Source organism: Dromaius novaehollandiae, chromosome 2 (assembly GCF_036370855.1).
Source record: "Dromaius novaehollandiae isolate bDroNov1 chromosome 2, bDroNov1.hap1, whole genome shotgun sequence".
Classification (NCBI taxonomy): Eukaryota; Metazoa; Chordata; class Aves; order Casuariiformes; family Dromaiidae; genus Dromaius; species Dromaius novaehollandiae.
Window position 1 is genome coordinate 35,635,679 of NC_088099.1, and position 17,750 is coordinate 35,653,428.

General features: G+C 36.1%; 1 protein-coding gene across 1 annotated transcript in view; it reads left to right on the top strand.

Annotated features, from left to right (window-relative positions):
• Positions 1-17,750, top strand: part of TBC1D5 (TBC1 domain family member 5) — a 322,079-nt gene that overhangs the window by 236,754 nt on the left and 67,575 nt on the right. Inside the window, exons 14-15 of the mRNA XM_026103718.2 lie at positions 5,124-5,266; positions 10,736-10,842. Of these exons, the coding sequence (XP_025959503.1) occupies positions 5,124-5,266; positions 10,736-10,842 (250 nt within the window). The remainder of the gene's footprint in view (positions 1-5,123; positions 5,267-10,735; positions 10,843-17,750) is intronic.

The following is a 17,750-nucleotide window of genomic DNA, read 5'->3' on the forward strand; positions in this document are numbered from 1 at the left end:
AATTTATCTGTCTCCCTGCTGACTGACTTTGGCAACTAACAAATCTGGGACAGTTCTGATACCAGATGTCTTCTTTTGAGGGTGCTTTTGCTGTGTACGTACAACTGTGTTTTCCTGTGCCTTCTCATCCATAGAAGTGCTTACTAGCATGGCCACGGGATTGAAGCCTCTGCATTAGCCCTGCAGGGGCAGCAGGACACTTCTGCAGCCACGAGGCAGAATGAGAGTCACGGAGGTGCGCTGCCTTCGTTTGGGCATAACCGAGCCTGACAGCGTCACAAGCATCCATAGATTAGAACCGTAGATGTCTGAAATGCCATCACAGGTGTTAAGTAGTCCCCTTTGCTTGGGATTCAACTCTTCAATTCCTTATTTTCTTCATAGCTTTAAGTTCTTTTGAAGGTGTGTACAAAAGTTGTTTCTCACCCTTCTTCCTATTTTTGAAAAAGCAGATCATGTTTAAAAGTCTGTCTGCCCTTTCTCCTAAATTATTGACCATGACTTTACATATTAAATTGCACTGGCTAGAAATGTTTGCTTGAGTATAATTCATGGATAGAGTTTAAAGAGACAGAGCTTACATATAGTTCTCAGTAAGTGATGCTAATTTTGGCATTTCTCAGTGTCTGAGTGTTTAGTTTTGGAAAGATGACGTTCTCTTCAATAGTTACTATCCATTTAAATAATTACCTTATTAAAAAAAAAGTAACAAAACTTACACTTTCTCCAAAAGACTTCCCTTAGTGAATCTTGCAAGAGTTGGGAACAAGATAAACAGCATCATTCTCCATCACATTAGCCAGATGACATTAGCCATTGCGTGTGAATGATGTGCACTTACAGTATCTTCGCCATTTCCTAACTTAAGAGTATGCAACTTAACACCTCCTTCTATAGAAGAAAAAACTCAAGTGCTCAAAGACACTTCTGTTAAGTCTTTCTCTTACCTTTTTCCCTATTCTCTACTCCACACCCTACCCACTTGTTTACCAACCATGGTTTTTGCTCTTTCCCCATGCCTTGTGCTTTTTTTTCCAGTGCTTCTGACCTTCACTACTGTAAATTCATGTTTCTTCCATTAAAATTGACCTCTTCCTACTTTCTCCATGATTTTCTCTCTTCTCTCATTTACTTAAGTACTGCATTTCTATCCCCACACTTAAATCTATAAAGCTTCCCGCTCTGCTTCCTTCCATGCCAACTGGAAACACTGTAAGAGCAAGGAAGACTTGCCTGCTCCTGTTCCCCTGTGTGGTGTCTCCCTGACGCTCAGGAGAATTAATTTGAGCTAAAATTTTGCTCAGCTCTTGAAGTTCTGGGGTGAAGGGTGGTGAATTCTCAGTGGCAACGACAGATGCCCAGTTGAGCTGGTGATGAGAGTGAGGAAGAAACAGAAGATACTCTGTGGAAAGCTGCTCTCTCCTGAGCTCAGGTCAGCCAGGGAATTATCACATTTGGGTATCTTTTCATGTGCATAGCAAAAGGGAAGTCCCAGAGATCTTACTGTTTTGATTCTAGAGTGTCTTAATGAAATGGTAGGGAAAAAAGAAGTATGGGCAGAATTGTTTTTAAACTTTTCCTCATGAATAGTATCAACAAATTAAAAAAAATACCAAGCCTGAGCAGACACTGGAGTGGAAATTGTACTGAAGATTGAATTTAGCAAAAGCCTAAATGGCTGAAAGTGGAAGTGTTTACTCTTACAGTAAACATTTTTAGGCAACTTGTTGAAAAGTTGTAGGTCCTGAATTTAGTCTTTTACAAGTAACTTCAGGATGTTTCAGGAGCAGTTGCAATGTGTGTACCATGCTCTAGGCCATGCTTTGCCTTGCTTAGAGTCAGAGGTTTTCTTAAGCTTTCTGATTTCTTTGTGTTGCTTTGTCCTTATAAACACTCCTAAACTACCTGTATCACCTCTTCTGTAAGCATTTCTTAGGATCACATTTCTGTATAATTAGTTTCTATTAAGATTTCACTGCTTTCCAAGAAGATAGAGAAGTATACAACTAAATATATATAACAGTAAAGCTATTTACACATAAAATAAGTTACATTTATAGATGGTGACAGAATTGTCCAGTAAATCTCAGTCAGAATGGTTGTGGGTTTTAGTTAAAACTGGTAAGGCTGGATCATTGCCTTATTTAATAGCTTTACCAGAGCACACTTTTCTCCTGCTTTCTCTGTATTGTAGAGGTCATTAATGAGTCATTATCTATTGCTAGTAATTACTAATCTCTTGAGAATATTGGTTTAATTATATAGGAATCATAAGTAGAAGATACAGTAACATATTCTACAATGCAGGTAGTAGTATCCTTGATGTATTATGGCTTTAAAGAATCTGGGGAGTTTTTTGTAGATTTTAATTGCTAAGTATGCCTGGTAAAATATGAATTATTGTATTATTGCCTGTGATAAAAGGTATATGTGAGCCTCACAGTCTGCCTCACAGTCTGCAGGTGTAACAGATGTAACAGGACAGAACAATAAATAAACCACAGACAACCATCTCAAAAAAAAAAAAAAAAAAAAGGTTTGTCTTGTCCAGTGTGATTATTAAGTGTCTTAAATTCTCTGCAAATATTTGTAAAAGCAATAAAAATGTGTTAGTTTGAAAGGCAGCATTTCAATGTGGACACTTTAAGGAATTAAGATACCTTCTTATGAATGTAAAAGCTGACTCAAGTCCTGCTGTATGGCAACATGGTTCATAGGCAATAGGGTCCTTGGTTTATAGATGCTGTGAGCTAAATGCTGCTGGAGAAAACAAGCAAACAGTTAGTATATATGCATTTACAACAGTATGAATTGCTTACTCCCTTTAGGACAAGAAGGTTCAAATAATTAACGGTAATATTATGGTTGCAAAAGGAAGTCCAGTTGTTCTTCTGCAGTCTACATCTGTGAAACATGATACCTCTGGGGACTGAGATTTAATTTTCCCAGGAGAAAATATAAAAGCAGGAGAAAAAAAGGAATGACTTCTGCTTGAGCAGAATAAACCTGCATCTACAAACAATTAACACTGCATAATGAAGTAGTAAAGAAGCAAAAGAGATTTCTAATAAAAGACTAATAACAAATCCCATTACACCATGGTGTATTTTTCCCTTGGAGTGTATTAGAGTTTTAGTAAGGCTTCTGAATGAGGTTTTTGTAGTTGCAAGCAAAGTCAGCTCAAATGCTTCAAGCTTTGCTGAGTTTTCTCTCCTAACAGTTTGTGTAACATGAAAGTTCTGGTTTTACAGGTGGGAGGGGTTGTTAATGCAAGTAATAGGCTTCCCGCAGCGTTTCAGTAATGTTTGTGTCACCATAGGATAATAGGTTCCTGTAGTCGACGCACCGTAGGGTAATGTGCCACTATACGTTAAAACACAGTATGTAGAACAGAGTTGGTATTAAATGTATTAGGTAAGCCTTGCTTTGTGTGAGCAGCTCTTCGGGCTCCTGTTTCAGAGCAGCACTGGGGCCTGAGATTAAGTCCTCATAGGAAAGGGGTTTGACGGGAGAGGCAAATTCATAAGCAGTTTGTATTTTGCTATAGCTAATATTCTAACCTTTATCATTATTATGCTAAAGTAAAATGTTACAAACCTTAAAAAAAATCACCTTTGATATAAGAACATGAGGATAAGAAGATACTGTATTTTGAAATCACTTATTTTTATTTTTAAATTGGGACACACCTTGCAGGGAAAAATAGTCTATGCAGTGATCTTTAAATCTGTAACATGGACTTTTTGTGGGTAATACAGTTCCCGTCATGGGGGGGATAAAACTTTAAGGAAACAAAACTTTGATTCACAAGACAGTACCTTTTAATTTCTTTTATAGAGATAGTCTTTCTGCACAAATTGCTGCTCTCTTAAAAGCATGTGTTCAGCTGATGTGTGTTGGAATTCATTTGTGCAGAAATGAACTTTTAGTACTAGAGTCAAAAAAAAGCTGTACAACTACGCTGAGTTCTGGTACAAAAGTGGTTAAATGTGAATTCTTGGAAGTGAAACTATTTGTGATGAAAATTCAGGTTGCCTTTTTAGAAATTTTTGTGACTTTTAACTCTGAGTTTTAAAGAATGACTTAATTTGCTTAGCAGAAATTTGCAATCAATCTTTTCTTGCCACTGAATAAAAAGATTCCACATGGGTAGTAATTTGCATATCCCAGCTAAAAATGTAATTCATTATTTCTAATTCCATTTTGTAATAACTATTTCATGATTAACATCGCTAACTATACTTTAGCTCTTTCAAAGGTGATACTAGATAATCCTTGTTACCTTAAAAGGTACAAAGCTAGTGGTTCTCTTCTGGATTAGGAAAAGGGAAGTTACTTGAAGTCAGGAAGTAAATCAGTGTAAGAGTTGGAACTGGAATTTAGAAATCTTGAGAAATAATTTTCTCCTTTTACTGCATCCCAACCTTCCAGTCTCAAACAAATACTGTATTTAATAAGAGAAATTTCCAATGTTTTGCTAAGTATGAAAACAGCACAGATCTGAACAGGGATGAATGCTATATTCTACATCCAGATCATCACTAAATCTGATAAAATTTTAAATCATATTTAATCAAAATAGCATTCATAGCATATTTTATATGGAGCTGCAAACGCCATCATCAGTAACAGGGAAGAAGCCTTTTTAAAGTAACTGTGACCCATTCCATTTTAACTGCTAGTTGGTATATGCCTCCAAACCAGCTTTCACTTGACTGGGCCTTTCGGGAGCTCTCGTAAAGCACCAGCTTCCCCCATTCTCTCTTCCAGGCTGTTCTCGCATGACGTCTTAGCCACCTGCATCCTAGAACAGTATCGCGTTAAATGCTTGAAAAGGAGGTATACAGGATCGGTTTGTGTTTTGTCCATTGAGGTTTACCCATGTAATAATACTGGTCAGTTAAAGCTTTCAGAGGCTCCAACGTATTGCTTCTGTTAATCCAAATAACATTTGTACAAATACAGTCAGTGAAGTGATTATCGTAGACTTTCGCACCTTGTAGAATTTTTCAGTAAAATTGTTTGGATTGTACTTCATTCTGTGATATGTATTTTGACATTATCATTTTTGGAAAAATGAATAAATGAAAATCAAGTACTTGTTGTTTTTTTTTTTTTTCCAGGCGATGGGTGAGGCTCCTGTTTGGACGAGAATTCCCACTTCAGGACCTTCTGGTTGTCTGGGATGCTTTATTTGCTGACAGTATCACCCTGAACTTAGTTGACTACATTTTTGTAGCCATGTTGTTATATATTAGGGATGCCTGTAAGTATCAACTATCTCATGATCTTTTTTAAAAGAATGCAAGCCTATTTTTCAAAGAAAAAGAGGGCCTAAGAAATTCTAAATTTCATTGTGACTTTTTTAACAAACTGAAAATCAAATGCTATGAGAGGAGCCATTTGTTATTGGACATGGTTGGCTGTATTTATGAAACAAATTCTGTGTTGGAGTTAAACGCAGGTTTGTTTTCTTAGTAGTTCTGTGTTTTTGTAGGGAGTTGCAGGTTTTGTATGCATTTGGTGATACAGGTAAGTACAGAGCTCCACCTTCTGACAAAGCCGATGAATTGAGTAAAGTCTGCCTTTGACAGTGGAAATATTTTTGTGCTGTTCTGATGTGAAAAATATGAAAATGCACAGGGCAATGATTCATAATTTTCCAGGCTTTATCTTCAAGGAAATGTGCACACAGAGATAAGTAGCAAATATAAAATATTTTTATTCTATACAGGAGTGATATCTTTAAAAAAATCATTTTATTTTAATACACTTGAAATTTGTGCAAAGGTGAATTCCTATGGGCTAATGACAGAAAAAAAAACATTAAATTGAGACAAATAAGAAATCACAAAAAAATTGTTAGCACATATAATTATGAATGGGAGGAAAAAGAATTGTAGTGATTAATTAAGAAGCGTTGATTTCTGGTCCAGCATATTTTTCAAATAATTTTGTATACAAGCTTGCCACAAAAACAAGTATGCCTTTTGCAACAAGATGTGTGTCTGTCATTAAATATATGAATTCTGTAGCATGCTGTTCAGAGTTAATTTTATACAATCTGTAAGCTTTAGCTTATAACAGGGTCACATACATGACACAATTTTGTGTTCTAGGACACATGAAGTTTTCATCTGTGGTTCCTATTTTAGGGCCCAACCTTGAAAACATACCATGCACGTACTTTACACATATTATCATTCCACTGCCTGCCATAGAACTTCATGTATTTTTTAAATTACTTTTTAATAAACCTATAGCATATAGAGACCTTGCATTCCTCTCAAAGAGGTGGATGTGTAATTCAGCTTAGAGGTTTCAAATGAACGTTTCCATCTCAGGATGATCTGATTCCAAGTTGTCATGTTCTGTAATCTCAATCTGTTTTATTTATGTGCATTAAGATGAAATAATTTTTAAAATTTTGGTATACGTATGTAGTGCAGATGCATGTAAAATATTTCTTAACATCGTCTTTTTTTGGTATCGTCCCCCTTTAAAAAGCATACTTTAGAAATGTGTTTGTAAGCACACCACTGTACCTCTCTGTCCTGGTGGAGAGAAGGTTGTTTTGGGGTTGTTTCATTTTGTTTTATGGTGCTCACATACAAGTATCAGTGTGAAGCAGCTAAAAACGTGAGCAAAAAATATGTTCTAGGCAGCTGTATGAAATCAGTCTCCCTCTTTTCTCTAAACTCCTTAGGCGTAGTAAATAAAGTAGGAAAGAAATCTGAAGTGGAGTACATTTGCCCAAATAAGATACACAGTCAGCTTGTCAGGACAGCTACTTCTTCGTACATATGATGTTTCTGTAAGAAATAACTTTTTTTTCTGTAGTTGGACATAAGTAGTTACTCTAAACTTAACAGGATGGTGAGACAAAATACCCAGTCATAAATACAGTAAAGCTGAATATGTTGTCAAACTTGTGCTCAGACTATAGAGGTTTTCACATTTCTTGATTTGAGAAAAGAAAGCCTTTCTTATGTATCTATAATATAGAAATTTTTCTCGTTTTTATATTGTTGATGATATTGAGCTTTAATTGGAAACAAAACGTCATCCAACAGCCTCATGAGTAGCAAATTCTTCTGCAATATTTTTGAAAAGGTTTTCAAATAAAATAAGTTTATAAAGACTTCTCGTTATTCAGTGGTAGGAAATGCTAACTCAGAACACCAAATGAGGTTAATCATCTGTAAATAAACCATCTGGAAAGTTTCAGTTTAAAACCTTTGAGTTTAAAAACTTTGGTACAGTGGGAATAATAATAGAACTCCTAAGATACTATGTTATAAAAATGTCAAACATAAGAAATGATAATAATGTAATACTGAAAGCATTTGAGAGTTTATAAATGATAGAGATTTTTTTATACCAACATGCTGGGGAGGGAGGTTGCTTGTTTTGGAATTGATGGCTTTTTTGTGTGCTTTGTTATCATCTTCTCAGGAGCATGATTTTAAGAAAGTATTATTTCTGCTGTATTTTTCACTTCATTTTTATTTTTTAAATTCTCTGTTACTCAAGATACAAGTTATTTAGTGGTGAAGGGAACATTTAAATTGCTAGGTAATTGTCTATGCACAAAAGCATGGTTGAAGCAGCCTGTTTATTTTAGAGACTGCAAAACAAACCTGGGAGACCTGTCTATATTTTGCATAGTAAACTACCATGAGGCCATTATTATTGCACTAGGAGCCGATATTGGCTGAACAGTGTTTGAATAAGTATATTTGTACTGTTTCCACTTGAAGACTAGCTATGGCCATTCTTAAGATATATATCTTCTTATATAAAGGTTCTCTCAATATTTGGGGGAATATAAAGGAGCCACAGTCCCTCCTCAGAAGAGCTGATTTAAATATTTTTGTTGTATACTGTATGTTTAACTCAACTGAGCACCTACCGAATAGAAAGCTGCAATGCCTAAAGCAGCAGGGGGAAATAGTCCCACCCTTCCTGGGTTAGGAAATCATCTGGATACAGAATTGGCCATGTCAAATATCATATGCTGGAGAAATGGCTGGTGGCAGGAAATAAGGACTTGACTGAGGATTGGCACAGTTAGTTTACGTGTTTTCAGTATCTTTTACTGCTGCCTGTGTCCAGGAGTGGTTTTTGGGCCCATAGAGGAATGTCAATCTTGTCTAAAGCAGAAGAGGGAAATCCATTTGATGTTCCTCTGGCCACTGCATAGCAAATATTAATCAAAAGACAGTAAGATTGCCATGCTCACTCTCTCTATAGGGGAGTTTCTCTACCCCTTGCCCTAGAAATACCAGTAGCATTCTTCTTTGGAGAAGTGAAAACTTGTTACTCAGGATAAAAGTTAGATCTAGATGTGACTCTTGCCAGCTGATAAGCGAAGGAAAAGGACGGGTATACAAGCAGCAAGCTTATTACAAGGCAGCTGACCACAGTATTAGATATTTCACCACTGAAGTTGGGTAACACCCAGCTACTGCTGAGTCTGGAGAAGCTCATATTGCACAGAATATCCTTCTAGGAACTTTATCCTACAGTTGATTCTTAGAAATCTTTTTGACACCAATATGCATATTCCAAAAAGATCTGTTTGTTTTGTTTTGCTACCATTTTTTGAATCATTTTTAAGGAAATTGCTGCGCTGTTGGATAATAGCATGCATTTTGTCCTAGAAAGACAAGAAGAGCTCACTCATTTAACAAGATACCTAGAAGCATTTCTGCAGCTTGATCCCTCTAACCCAAGAGTCCACAGCAAATAGCACACTGGCAAGAACGTTCTCTTCTGTAAAGATGTCCACAGAAAAAGAGACCACTGACTATACAGGGAAAACCCTAAAGATGAAACGAATATAAAGGTGGCAGGCCTGCGTCATTAAAGTTAACATGACTAGAGATATATCCTTTTAAACCCGACTTTCTTCTGACGATAAGGTTGCATTTTAAAATATAACTTTTGGGGAGCAGAGGGAACACGGGTCATTGCCCAACAATTTGATTTTTTTTTGTCCAGTTATTCAATTGCATCAGTATTACACATTTTAAAAAATGAGTGATTATAGTAAATGTCTTGTGGTTGAAAATATCAATTTTGTCAATGGTCTGATCTACACCATTAAAAAAAAAGCATTTTTTAATATTTACTTTTCTCTGTATTTATAGGACAGCAAAGAACTTCTCTTCCAGGAGAAATAAAGAAAGAATAACTTTAATCCATTTTACATTGCAAAGTAGAATACATATATGTTCAAAAGAGAAATGTGTTGGTCTTAATGCCTTTATTCTAAAAAAGTATTTAGAATTTACTATCCGTTTTCTGCATTTTTATTTGTTTTTGTGAAAAAGTATCGTAACCATAACTGCAGTTCAGTATCTTAAATTCAATTTACGTATGAGAAGTTGATTGGCTATATAATATGTGGGACTCGTATTATACTCATCTGAAAGAACTGTGACTGAGACCATTCTACGGTGTTCATTATGCTAGCTTTGTGACTTCAAGAAGAAAAAACAGGTACCTGAATATGAACAAGAAAAACAAAGGATGGGAAAAGAACAGGCAGAACAGATAAAGAATGAGTAGGATAAGTGAGTGCTTTACAAATGAAAGCAGATGTATGAAATTACAAGCTGTCGGATCAGCAATGGAAATGAAGATGATAAAGTGGTTCCCTACACAGATTATAATTATTCATTTTGCCCAGTCCTGCATTTTTTCCCCACAATCCTCTTGTTGGGGGAGGAAAGGTACAGGAGGATATGAGGTTTATTCACATGAAAGAAAAAAGTAAAACATTTCAGTCTCTATGTCCACAAAAAGATCATTTATTTCGGCTTCCTATTGATTCAAAATAATTGTGTGTGTTTGCAAGGATCTTTTCTGGTGCAGAGGTCTGATTAATTAAAAGTATTTGTTGCTACAGCTCAAGCTCTCAGAATAGTAAAGTTTCTTTAAAAATTATTTACAAATACTGTTGTTGGAGGCTGTCTTTATGTTGCACAGTGCAAGCATCCTTAATAGGCATTGCTTTGACAGCTGTGGCAGATGGATTGCCTGGATTTAGATGGCGCAAAAGAAATGAAGTAGTTTACATAGACCTGCCTGAAAAGATGTCTTTAATAATTGCACTCATAATTAGATTGATTTGCAAAAAAAAAAAAAAAAAAAAAAGACAACAACAAGCAAAGAACTGTAGAGTATTTTTACATAGATTTGGATAAAATCAAGCACAATCTGTTTACAAAAAAAAGATAAACTTCAGACAAAGCATGCCTAAAATTTCCTGAATAAGTAAGGAGTTCTAATAAAGTTAATGTTGTATTAAAGTATTAAAAATATAAAAACTCATGAAAATTCAGCATTTTTCCTTTGCCCTTAATGTTTCTTAAATAGATAGAAGTACTGATTGAAGCATTCAGGAAAAGTAGCAAATGTCTTAAAGAAAATAGATTTTGATTTTCATTTTATATTCTAATTTACAAAAAGAAAACAAGGAGTTGTTGACATCAGTTCATATGTAAGGTCTCAAATTTTTTATGTATATGAAAAAGCATGGTCATGAAGCTCGATTATGTGTTATCTTCTTTCACTTTGAGCACTGCTAGAGTTGCAAGAGACTATCTGTGCTTAATGTAGGAAAAGGCAGCTGAACCTGAACTATAATGAATCTACAGAAGAAGACACTGTTTTGGAATACCAGAATAACGTGGTAATATTTAACTTTTTTTTTCTATTTCTGTTTTAGTGATTTCAAGTAATTATCAGACCTGTTTGGGACTTCTGATGCATTATCCACCTATTGGAGATGTTCACTCCCTTATCCTAAGAGCACTTTTTCTCCGAGATCCGAAGGTGAGGTACTCACCCTGTAAATAATACCAATACAGGAAATAAATAAATCTCTGTAATAAAATGTTCCAAATGCTGTGGAGTTACGAATAGCCTATGTTTTGGGGACTAATCTGACGTTTCAAGTTTCCTCTTTTTTGACAAACATTTTAAAGGAAAAAGTTATTAAACAAGAGTAGAATACCTGCTTCTTTATTCTTCAAAGGGTATATCCCACTACTGTGCTAAACTTCTCCAGGAGCTCAGGTAAATGTTTATGCTTCTTAGTTCTTGCTTGGTTATTCTGCACAGAGATCCCGCGTAATAAAGTATATTTTTGAGGGAAAGAGTAATACTTTATATAAAGTAAGCTGTGTAGAAACTCTCATGCAATTTCTTCTGTAGAATCTTTTTCATAAGATTTCTGCAGATTAATCAATGTTAATCCTTAAAGCATTAGTCACATCCAGTATATAATAGTTACATGATGGTTTTCAACTAAAAATGAAAATCTACTGTTACAACCTGAAAAGATTGACATAAATAAAATTCAGATATTCATAAATTTTATGTTAAATATTACTAACAATGGTATCTGAGATACTGTCTAGATATCTAAGATATCTATAGTAAAAAAGCATGTGAACCTCTTGCTGTTTTAGAGTGTATATATGCGGATCTAATATACAGTGAATATCCACAGTATAGTGGATAAAGTGTTTGAGATAAAGCTGTACACAATAAGCTTCTCAGTACTTAGATCTGTGGCAGATAGCAGAATTTGTTCTGTGAGTTTTGAGCTGTCTTTGAGCATGTCCTGTTGGTAGGCTGCCAGCACACGGTCTCATCTCCCTCGTCTTCATGATGCAAGCCACCTTTGAAAGTGAAAAATTCTGCACTTCTGCACTCTAACTGCCTTCTGCAAAATTTCATTCAATACCAATGTTTACCCTTTTATGGTTTAAGAAAAAAAAATTCTCTTTGTTTCTGTATCAGTTTTGTGCAGAAATTTGCATCCTTACAGCTGCTTTCTTCATTCCTCTTGGGCACAAAGATTTCTTTCATGATGAGTAGTAAAACATATCGTCTTTTCAATGCATAAGAAAGTTTGTAATGCTAGATCTCTGGAATTTTTCTTAATATTTAGGCAGCAGTCTGTGAAATCAAACTACCCAGCTTTTATGTTTATGTACTCTCTTAGCAAAACAAGATAGAAATATTTTTTAGAAGGAAAGTATAGAGGAAGGGAAATTGTGCTAAGATATCAAACTAAATCCAAAATGTAATCTGTGGTTTAATGAGGGAGTATGTTAAAAGATAGAATTTAATAATTATTACTAATTATCCAGCTGTCCTCCAAAGCATCCGAGGCAGTATATAACTCATCCTACCAGTGGAAGGGGGCAAAAACAAACCACCAAATAACTTCCTGTGAAGGAAGTTTGATCACTGTTCTGCTCAGATAACTTTCTTGCCTCCGATAGAATAAAGTTGTCTGCTCATAAGGCCTCAGTGTCCTATTAATTAACACGCTCAGATACTCCTTGAACACCATTCAGAGAAGTACTGGATGTAGTTCTTACAGTATCTTTCAAGTAGTTCTCCCTTCAGTCAGGTGAATGAGTACTTAAAGCTCTTTCATGCAAAGACTGCTAGTTGTTCTTGTCATTTCAAATATGATTAATTGCAATTGTTCACCATTTCTGAGCTGTTCTTATCTGCTTGGGAAATACTCGAAGGTTAGAAAGTTAGAATTTCCAGAAAATAAAGAGCCCTAAGGGAATTTTAGCAGCCTCTTACATTAGAGCGTGTCTTTAGGATTAACGTTAACAAATCTGGGCTTCCTATAGTAAGGAAGTTAACCTGTTCTAAAGGATCTCTCTAAAAGAAAAAATTATCTCCTGGTCTGAGAAAGAGGTATATTTTCAATGCTGTGACTTTGAGTACCTGTTTTTTATCTTTCCCAAGGTATGATTTTAAGTTTTACTTACGTGTCTTTTAGCATATGTTGGTTCAACCCAACATATTTCTGAAATAGGAGTCTGTCTACTGTGGCTTGTTATTCTATGTGATGTAATGCCTCATATTAAAATTTTCTGAGTCTCAAAATTTTTCATTTCATAGAATGAAAGGGAAGACTCAACAAGGTGTCGTGCATGTTGTAGGAGTCTGAAGTCAGTATAAAGACTATATACCAGTATCAGGAAAATTAGGATACCTTTTTCTTTTCTTTTCTTTTTGCTATCTGCATGAAGATAATTCAGTTTGCCTCCATTTCCTGAGATTGGTAGGAGAGACAAGGAGATTTTAGTCAAAAGTGTAACTTGTAAGTGATGATTAAAAAATTCAGTACTGCATGATTTTTCTTCCTCCTTTGATGTTTTCCTGTGCATTTCTCCATCCCTGGCTTCTGGTTCCTAATGGGAAATTAAATTTGGTTCAATGCAACTTAGATCTCTTGGGCCAGAGCTGACTTGTTCCATATGGCATTTCTTCCAAGACTCTGCGTGGTTTTTAATGTGTGAAGTCATGGAACTCTCACTCCTTTCTGTGGGAGATTGTTGCATGGTCCAGTGGCTCATTTCATTATTTTCTTGAGCATAACAAAAATGGTTAGTGTCCATCCAAATTTCTGAGAGACACTTGCTCTTTGCCTCTCGGAGCTTGAAATCTCATCCAGACAGAAAATGCAGTTTAGAAACCATGGACAGGGACAAAGAGGAATTGGCCTCTTAAGGCTTTGTTAATATACATTTTCTTCAGGATTATTTTTGCAGATAGATAAATGTCAAATAATCTCACTAGAGTATTGGGACTAGAAGCGATTAGCAATATGTTCATAAAACTGAAAGGCTCTTAAAGAACAGTTATGTCATAAATTATGAAATAGTTAAGATGGACCTAATATGGCCTTTCCTTCCATAACTTTTGATTCTAGAGATACTCTGAGTTTGTGCTTCTAATATCATCTGTTATTTCTTTTTCTGTTTCCTTGTTCCATCATGACTGATATCTTCTTACTTATTTGTCTTGTGGAATATTAGGTGAGTTAATCTTTGGCTCGATGAACCTCTCAGTTTTTGTTTGCTGCATTTCACTGCTGGCATCACTGGGAAAGCAACCTATATGTCAAAAGAAAGCTATACTTAAATGACAGGTGGATTTTTTTTCTTCTAGATGGACAAATACAGTTTTCTGTCCTGATTGTGGACTCAAACACAAGCCTTAGCATTACACAATAATAATATGCAACATAACTATTGCTCACCATTGATCTAGTGCTGCTTGCAGCAGCTCTCCTTTCGCCGGGGTAGATCCCAGCTGGCATGAGAGGACGTTTTAGATTCCACATCCCTCGTATCTACTAGTGCCCCTAAAGAGAAATACAGAGCCTGTAATAGCTGAAGACAAATGCACACACCTGGCTATGAAGGGTGACCTCAGAGATACTAATTGTTCAGGCATGAATATGGATCAGTATAGGATAATTGAATTTAAGCCTTTTCTGAATTTGCCTAGCTCCAGTTGTTATGAAAATGTAGAATGAAAACCTCGTATTTGAAATCAGTGTTGTTATCTTTGCTTAGGGAGATACTGTTAACCTGCTTAGGAAAGTATTTGTTTCACATTTCTACTCTTTCAACAGATAATTTCTTCAATTATTTGTATAAAAGTTACTGCTATGCACTTGTAAACCTTCTGAATAGAAAGGCAGAGCTTGATATGAAGGAATGGAGTATCAAAAGTACGTATAGGTGAAATGAGAAGTAAAGCAATGGTTTTTCTGTATTCCCAAATGCATTGACTGTAGGTGTGTCTGTGAATTTAATATGCCACAAGTGGCCAATTTTCTTCATTTTTTTACTTATCAAAAACATTGAGCACTGTTAATTTTCAAAGCAAATTCTGTGAAATTGAGAAGTAGAGATATGGAGGGAGGGCAGTGGAAAAATAGAAAGTGATTAAAAAAACAGTTCTAACTAGAGTTGTTCAAATAAAAAAAAATTAAAAAACCCAATTAGAAACAAAAGTCATAGAAAATGTGAACATATTGTGTTCCTTAAATAACCAGATGTTCTTTCCCTCCTGAAGGCAGCCAGGGCTAGGAATAAAAGGTTTAAAACTATTGTTTTAACTGTGAATTCTGCAAATCTGTTTTCACCCTTTAGCAAATAAAATTCTAATACAGCAACATAAGCAAAGCAATTTTCATCTTTGGGTGCTCTTATTTGTATGTTGTTGTGCATTGAAGTGTTAACCTTATCACAATGACTTATTACAAAACCAAAGCACTACATAGAATATTACTATTTTACATTGCGTGCTAAGAACCTGACAACCATCCTTTGTCTGAAAGCCTACTGTATTTATTGTTAATATTTTTGTGAAAGAAGTTTGCTTTCAGATATTTTAACATGGCAAGTTACATTATTTGCTGAGCAAGCTAGTTGGGAGTTTAATTCCATGGACACAATGCTGATCATAAGCCATTGATTTAAAAAAAAAAAAAAAAAAAAAAAGGTATTTGGTGAATGGAAATTAAGTTTTTAATTACACTAATAATATTCCAGTTATTGCTCCTGATATTTTTTCAGCACTGTATTTTAAGTTATTTGATAACATTGCAAATGGAGATACAATAATATTAAATTGTAACTAAATCCATGATGAAGTATACATAACATTTCAAAGGAATCATATTAAAGTTCGTCATGACTGCAACTACCAAGATTGCCACAAAAATTAAGCAATGATAGATAGTTTTAAGTGATCACTCCTATAATGATTAGCTGGAAAAATTTGCATTCCAGCTTTTAACGCTTTTCACAATCTGAGCAATAAATGACAAGGGGCAAATGTATCGCTGAAATTTTGAACCGAACTGTTCGTACATTTATTTGGAGCTGAAATGTCTCCATAAGCGGCTGCCACCACCTCCAAGGGAGTTTGCTGTGCCTGAAAGGCTGTGTCGTTTCCCTTTCTTCTTCTTCAGCGGCAGTCTTTGCTCTCCCCTCATTAAGTGAGGGGCTGCCACGGCGCGGGGACCGTCTTTGAAAGCCGCCGCGCTGTGCGTGCTGCGCGCGCGGCTGCTCTGCTCATGGCGGAGGAGAAGCGGGTTTTGCTGCGCTGTTTGTTAGAACTGCGTGCAATCTGGCATTAATTACCTTGCTTTAATGACCAGATTGCAGCCAATGAGAAGTTGGTAGCTGGCGGTGTTCGGGCATTAGCAGCTCATTAATTTGTACCCACTCACAGAGGTACTGGATGGGGTGGTGGGTCCATTTCTTCAGAGTAGCAGCAGCAGGCTGAAGCTGCTGTAGCTCCGTTCCCTCAGCCAACGTTTGATTTTTTTGGTTTTTTTTTAAGGAATCTTTTCAGCTATGAAGAATATGACTGATTTTTCAGGAGTTTCACAGTTGTACATTAAGTAATTTCTCAAGGTGTTTTGTGTATATGAAAAGCAGGTAATCAAGGCACTCATAGATCCAATCTTGGCTAGCAGATTTCCCAATATGATATGAGCTGGTGATATGCATTGGGTCACTTACACTTTAGAGGAAAGTTGGCTTGACAAGGGAGGGGACTGATAAAGGAAACAAGGAAGGTTTTCCAAAAAAGCTAAGAAATACATGTATTCTCCTTCTGTCTGGGTGGGGGGGAGTGATTAGGAGAAACAGAAAAGAAATGCATTTACTTTCAGTGATTCGGTGGTACCACACAAAGACCTCTAATTTTATATCCATGTTCAATTCCTGGTAGTAAACTGAAGCATTTTGGTCATCATGACTTCCCAGTTTGCAAGTGCAATAAGGTTAGATGTAATCTAAATACCTCAGGTTGAATAAATTGGAGTTTTTTTCTTAAATTGGATGCTAGACTTTTTATTCGGGGCTATACAATTAAGATTTGCATATATTTTACATCTAAAAATATGTTATTAGTTTGTTCTTTTGTATTAGTGTACTATTAGTGTTTTCCAAGAAAATAGGCCCTGTTTCGTCTTTAAGAATTATTGTTAAAATTTTTTTTGGTTTTGTGTTTCATTAATAGGATAAGATATGACAGGCAGCTGTGAGTTTAACGATAAATTACTTGGAATAACTATGTTGCCATAGTACCACATAAAAATAGTACGTGTACCACAAATTAAAAATGTTCTTCCTTTTTTTACATTTGTTTCAAAACCTATCGCTTTTCTAAAGCATCCCTTATGTCACAAGCAATATTTTCAGTAAAAATCCTTGGGAAGCGATTCATTAGTCAACTAGTTAAGACTTTCCAAATCAGGAATCCTTCACAGTCCTCCTCATTTCTCAGTATCATACGTGTCACCGTAGTCATCAGTCTCAGAAAAGTGATCTCTTGGATTGTCGAAGACAGCATGATTTACAGTATTGCTTTCTCATGAGTATTGTATGCACAGGCCAGGTATTTGGTATAAAGGACCCACAATTACTGTATCAATCCAAGTTAAATAGCCATCGCATTTCAATGTATGTGAAACTAGCGGGGAGTCAATGCACCATGAAGCAGTGCTTCATGGACAGTGCCGCATGCTGTCGCGGCTCAGCAAAGCGGTGTGGCAGCTGAGGTGGTGCTGCAGCACGCCCCGGGGACGGGGATGGGCATGCAGAGCAACGGGGAGGGCACGCTTCTTCCCTGGTCTCATGGCCAGTACTGTGTGACCCTGCAAGAGGACTGCTGCCGTCAAGGGCAGTGAGACATCAGTGGTGTGGCTGGTAGCTGCTGGGCAGGTGCAGTGGTGCATCCTGCTGCAGAGGAGACAGCTGTGGGCAGGGTAGGGACCGCTGTTTCTAGCTTCATGGCTTAAATTATTTGAATGGAAGCTGCTACACCAATCTGAATTTGCATATATTCAACTAATATTAAAGCAAGTAAATAGCATTCTATAGAACAGCAAGTAATGTGTC